This window comes from Chenopodium album, chromosome 12, assembly GCF_948465745.1.
Source record: "Chenopodium album chromosome 12, dcCheAlbu1.1, whole genome shotgun sequence".
Classification (NCBI taxonomy): domain Eukaryota; kingdom Viridiplantae; phylum Streptophyta; class Magnoliopsida; order Caryophyllales; family Amaranthaceae; genus Chenopodium; species Chenopodium album.
This window is the reverse complement of record NC_137845.1, coordinates 15260791-15267574: the sequence shown is the minus strand read 5'-3', so window position 1 is coordinate 15267574 and position 6784 is coordinate 15260791. Positions and strand designations below refer to the sequence as shown.

The 6784-nt window shown below is 32.5% G+C and overlaps 1 protein-coding gene across 1 annotated transcript; it reads left to right on the top strand.

The window, feature by feature from the left end:
• Positions 1-575: 575 nt before the first annotated feature.
• On the top strand, positions 576-4848 carry LOC145570960 (uncharacterized). Its single transcript, XM_081630073.1, has 8 exons — positions 576-605; positions 716-1157; positions 2222-2463; positions 2562-2774; positions 2857-2949; positions 3069-3173; positions 3274-3711; positions 4502-4848. Exons 1-8 carry the CDS (start codon positions 576-578, stop codon positions 4535-4537), a joined length of 1599 nt encoding a protein of 532 aa, XP_081486199.1. The 3' UTR covers positions 4538-4848.
• The last annotated feature ends 1936 nt before the right edge of the window (positions 4849-6784 follow it).

Sequence of the window (6784 nt, the reverse complement as noted above, 5' to 3'; positions counted from 1 at the left end):
GTTTTAGTTTTCCATATTGGTCATAGTTTTGATTCTTTATTCAATTGCTCAAATGCTCACCAGACTACTAGAATTACAGATTGGACAAATCTTGTTATTTCTTTTTATCCACCCAAGCAAAATCTTATGTTAAAGCTTACTAACACTACCTTTTCTGTTTTCAGCCTTGTTCAGTAGCTTAAAACGCACAATTACTTTTGCGGCAAAAGAAGGTACACTCTACCTTAGACATTAGCTCAAACTAGAATACATTTTTAAAGATTGTGGCTTGATTAGTACGTGTATGTCATATACTTATTTCAATTGTGTAGGCTTTATTAGATTTCCCTAATTGGATGTTTCATGTGACACTATCTTTTAATTACTTGAAAAACGTGTGCCTATTGCCTTGGAGTCATGTTTTGTAGATTTCCAGTATGGTTTGTTGAATAAGGAATTCATCGAAATTGCATGACTTATTTTTGTTGTTGTATGTTTCTTATACTAATTTTCTTCTTTCACCCCTCAACAAGTTTGTAGGCTTGAATTACTTACATTATTTTTAAGTGGATAAACTTCTTGATATTATAACTTTGATGGATGTCTATTTACTTAGTGAAAGTGATGTCCCTATTATATATTGGTTTAAGGATCCTTGTAACATGATTTTTTTTTTAATTTATTTTTTTTAATGTCATTGTTTTTAATTAGCAATTAATTATATACTTCTTTGTAGACATGGGGGCCTTTTTCTCCACCCATTACCAGTACAACATCTGACCAACAACCACCTAATAGTTTAGGATCCATTTGGAAAAATCCTCCTGGTTCAACATCGAGTTCAGTCAAAGAGGCAGCTACATCAGGTTATCATAATAAATACCCAGCAAAAGTCCCACCTAATATTCCACATTCAATTGCACCAGACTCATTGAACTCCCCTTCTACTTCTCACAAACCTCCCGAGCGCCCAAATCCTGCTACACGAGGAATCCGGAACCGTGAAACAGGTGCTGTGAGAACTTCAGCTACAGCTCCACAGGATAATCATGAAAGACCAAAAAATGGAAACGAATCAGAAGAGGTCCCTAAACAATTGAAGTCCTTACGACCAAAAGCACTTCCGGATTGGCCTAAAGACATTGATTTTGACGACAAGGAGGAGGTTCTAACCATAGGTAAATGTTTTCTATTAAAGTTGTCATGCTGATGCTCGTTGTTGTTGTGGTGTGATCCTGCCATGTTGCTGCTGCTTGTTATTGTGGGGGGAGGGGGTGGAGGCTAGCTTGTGTTATATGTGTTACACATGCATATGTATTTTAAAGGGGTATTGTCAAACTTGTTCTAAATTTGGATATATGGAATTGTTTATCTCTTGAAACTTGTATTGAGCTGCATAATGAATTTTTCAAGTAAATTATGCTTGTTATGTCGAGGTACATGCGAATTGACATTTTAATTGAGTCTCTATGGTATGTGTTCTGTGCTAATGTCATGGTTGTTTGGTTTTGTGCTAATCTGAAATCAGTTCTGGATGTCAGTTTTGATTTCAGCTCTTAACATCAGAAATGAATTCTATAACTGAAAATCAGAACTAAAATTCAAATCTGAAATCAGTTCTGGATTTCAGTTTTGATTTCAGCTCTGAACATCAGAAATGAATTCAATCAGAACTGAAATTCAAATTTGAATTCAGGTCTGGAATTCAGTTTTGATTTCAGAACTGAAATTCAAATCTGAATTCAGTTTTGGAATTCAGTTTTGAATTCAGGTCTGAACATCAGAACTGAATTCTAGACCTGAAATCAGAACTAAAATTCAAATCTGAATTCAGTTTTGGAATTCAGTTTTGAATTCAGGTCTGAACATCAGAACTGAAATCTAGACCTGAAATCAGAACTGAAATTCAAATCTGAATTCAGTTTTGGAATTCAGTTTTGAATTCAGGTCTGAACATCAGAACTGAAATCTAGACCTGAAATCAGAACTGAAATTCAAATCTGAATTCAGTTTTGAATTCAGGTCTGAACATCAGAACTGAAATCTAGACCTGAAATCAGAACTGAAATTCAAATCTGAATTCAGTTTTGGAATTCAGTTTTAAATTCAGGTCTGAACATCAGAACTGAATTGCAGCTAGCTTGTGTGTGTGTATTTGCAAAATTTTATCTGCTTCTCTGTTATAACATATTGTTCACTTAACTGATTATTTCTTTTAACTTAATTTTGTTATTTTATTTAGATGCCAAGGGTAATACTACATTAGTAAGTGGTATTATTCTGCCAATTGACGTATGGAGTAATAACGGCGTCCAGTACTATGTCGAATTCAATGATTTATGCCAGCCAATCAGGAAGGGTGGACATATTTTGGTTAAATTCATTAGTATGATTGCGAAGATGGAGTCACATTGTCCAGTTGGGGAAAAAGATTGGAAAGCAATCGACAAGCATTTTAAAGGGAAAATAATTAAAGACATAAGAGTAAGTATATTCATCCCTAAGACAGATACTTAGACGGTCTCTTACTTCTAATATATTACTTGCTGATTTACATTTTTAACTAATTATTTTTACTGAAGGACCGTTTTGTGATTCCTCCTGGTGTGGAATATGACAACCAAGCTCTCAAGCGTGCCAATAAATGTTGGAGGCAGTTCAAATATTCTCTGAAAATGATTCATTACAAGCCACTAGAGAAGAAATTGGATGATATGTGTAATAATGTGCCACATGGAATTACCAGTAGTAACTGGGTTAAGTTGGTAAAATATTGGGATTCGGATTACGGGAAAGTAAGGACAATATTTACCTTATTGTTTACTCTATCAAACGTCATTTAATCTCTAACAAAAAAAATTGAAAATGTGATTGCAGACTATGTCCGCATGCGGTAAAAAGGCACGAGCTTGTCAAAATCAGATTCATACATCTGGCTCTAAAAGTTTTGCAAACCAACAAGCTGATTATGTATGAATATATATGTCATTTTATATTTACTTAGGATATTAGTAAGAGCAAAGCCAAATTATATGCGTTATATACTATTGTACACATATTTAATGCTTGTTTTGCCTTATTATTTATAGGAGGATGAACATGGAGAAAAAATGAGCTTGTTAGCGCTGTGGATTAAAACCCATGCGGGTAAAGACGGAAAATTTCTTCCTGACTCAGTCACTCAAGATTTTGTGGTATGGTTTTGTGACAGATTTCTGGTATCATTTTGTGTAGATTTTGTGGTGTGATTATGTGTTATTTGTGGTGTTACATTACTCCTAAATGTTGGTATAGGATGATGTTAAAGCTAAGGTTGAAGAGTTGAGGATGGTGCACCCTAAGATGTCTGAACAAGAGCTCGAAGATGAAGCATTTCAGCAAACTATGTATGGCAATGAGATTCCCGATCGTCCGGTGGGATACGGACTAGGGGTTAAAAAGGGGGACATATTCGGAGTACGTGGTGTGTTAAGGAAGGAAGGCTATGGAAAAGTTCAAAAGAGGACTATTGTGATGGATAGTGTTAAAGAAGAAGTGAATGCTTTGCACAAGAAAAATGATACACTATCTCAAGAAAATGAAAAGCTGAAAGACGAGGTCGGACACAACAATCTTCTTCTTAAAGCGCTTGTTGGACAATTTTCTCAGGTTGTAGGTGCAGTTCGTCAAGGGAAAGCATCTCCGGGTCTTCTAGACAAAGCATCTGAATTCTTAGGAAAGGCAAAACATCAGGTAACAAAGTCACATTTCTCTTTATGTGTGTGAAAGTAAGAGCTTGTGTGTGTGTGTGTGTGTTATCAACTATAGACTTATTAGTTCTTGGCAAAGATGTGTGTGATTATATTTCAGAGCTTGTATTCTGGTATTGCTGTTCTGAATTGCAGCTCTGAACATCAAAACTTGTGTGTGTCCTTTTTCTTATCCTCCTACAGACACCTACGACTCATATGCTGCAGAAATTCCAGATTTGGTTGCTTAGGATTAGTTTTCACCCAGCAAGTACTTTTGTTAATCACCAGTTGCTGAATTATTGCCACAGATGTGTTCATGAAAAGTCCAGCAGCTGCTTTTGGTTGTTTTAGAAGGCTTAAGTATTGCTCTTCTAGGCTTATTATGCTTTATCTTACTTCTAGTTTCTGTAACTATATGACGTGCTCAGCTAGGTCTGTGCACACTAATATGTACTCTAAGTTCATGCTCTTTTGTCCTGAATTGCCATCAGTAACTCTCTCAAGTAATTAATATATTATAGTTCCTATTTGCTTAAAAAAAAGGATCACTAGTTCGCATTTATTATATTTGGTACATAGTTAGGCCTCATCAGAATTTTCTAATAGACAACATTTCTAATAGTCAAACTTTGGTGATGAGTAATGGAATTAATAAGGTGTTCAATTGATAATAGATTACTTTTAACCTGCTAGAATGGCTGCAAATTCTGGTTATTGTTTTAATTTGTTGTTTGTAATTTTTAGCATGATTTAGACTAATTTATACTTTGTATTTTTTTTTTTTTTTGAAGATTGGAAAAGGCAATGTAGGTGCAACAAAAGAATAGGCCGAGACACTTGAGCATCAACAAGCGACTATATCGATCAGTGTGGCCATCATCTATCTATTTTGGTTTTTAGTCTTATATATATTAGTGATGTATTTATTTAGGGACAAGCTACATACTATAATATGCGACCATTTTTTTTTAATGATTGTACTGTGTTGATGTTTTCTTTTCTAAATTTGGTAATTAACTACGTACGTACTCTTTTAATAATTTATTATTGATTAATTATTGTTTTTTTTTAATCTAGTAATATAGAATTTTTGTTTATTTTTATTTTAATGTTATTAATTAATTTAATTTATGATAAATTTAAATAATTATAATGTATGTATGATGATAATAATTTAATAAAAGAAAAAAAAAAGCTTAAAAAAAAATTCTAGACGCTTTTTAATGTCTAAATATTTGCACATTTTCAAATTTCAAAGAGTTTCCCGCCATACCATAGGCTGACACGAATAAACGCAAGATAACAAAAAGCGTCGCTAAATTTGATTATGTGGACAGGAAAAAGCGTCGCTAAAAAAACTATAAATTTGGGATAATGCGCGAAATACGTAATTTTCGACGCTTCGTATATTATTTTGGACACTAAAAAGCGTCGAGAATCTCGACGCCTTTTTGTGTCCTTGAAAAATTTTCGACTCAAGGATTTTCGACGCTTTTTTACAGCGTCGAAAAATAATTTTTCGACGCTTTCTTGCGTCGAAAAAAGGCCTAAAAAGCGTCACGAAAACACGCTTTTTGTAGTAGTGATTATATATATGTGGGTATTGATTGTTAGTTCATTGAGTTGAATTATTTTTCAAATCTTTCCATACAATTTAAGAATTTAAAAAAAAAAAAAAAGGTTGTTTTCAAGTAGTACTTTGTATATCATTATTATATTTAGGGTATAAAATATATGATTAAGACAAATTTATAAGTAAAATCATTATTACTCATTAAATCATTTTATTTTAAAATTTTTGTGAAATAAATATAAGTAAACCGTTGTCTTTTATCTTTCTACTATTAACATATGTTAAATATGGTATACATATATTTATGGTTTCACTCACCTAAATCAATGGTATATGTACTTAGTAATAGTAATAATAATAATAACAACAACATTAACAATAGTATAAATAATAATAGTAATAATAATAATAACAACATTAATAATAATAACATTAATAATAGTATTAATAATAATAATAGTAACAATAATAATAATAGTAATAATAATAATAATAACAACAACAACAACAACAACATTAATAATAATAACATTAATAATAGTATTAATAATAATGTTGAAATCTGCTTTGCTCGGCTCGGCTCTGCTCTGCTCGGCTCGGCTCGGCTCTGCTCTGCTCTGCTATCCTGAAATCTGCTTTGCTGAAATTTAATCTGCTTTGCTCTGCCCAGAAGCTCAAAAGAATAGGGCCTAACTTTTTTCTAGTAAAATGACCAAAATATCCTCATCTAAAAATTATTAACACATAATACTACACATAATTACAAATTATTATAACTTTAATCTAACACAATTATCTAAACTTTTACCCCAAAAAATTCTGATTCACCCCTAATTTCATTTCCCCACCATCTCTCTCCTCCATCTTCATCTTCTTCCTTCTTCATCTCTTATTATTATCTTCATTTCTCACCTTCATTTCTACTTATTTCGTGGGTGAGATTAGAAGATCTGGTTTGTGGGTGGGTGACAGGCTAGAGTCGTATCACCTAATCAAAAGTATTACCTAAATCCTCTAACTAAAGTAGATAGGGAAGTAGGGTCGAATCCACAGGGAAACTGGTCTTTCTACTCCTAATTAATTAATATAATCTAAATTATTAAAGTAACCAATTTGTTGTTTGTAATGTGAAATTAAACTACGGAGATCAAGTTCAGGGAGAAAAACAATAATAAGAAGGCCTAGGGTCACAGGTTCACCAATAATTAATATTCCAGGATAAAACATAACAATCAATAATCAACATTGCACAAATAACATGATTAACAGGCTCTCGCAATTTATTAATCAACATAGATCTAACAGGCTCTCGCAATTTACTAGATCTAAGTTCCTATTGAAAATAGCCTTTAATATTAAATTAACATATGCTCGATTCATCAATTCAATATTGCTAAACATTCACAATCAAATTACATCTGCTCGATTCATAATCTAATTGCAAAGAATTAAAACAATTCAATAAGAAATTATCATGCAATATCAATGATCAATAATAACA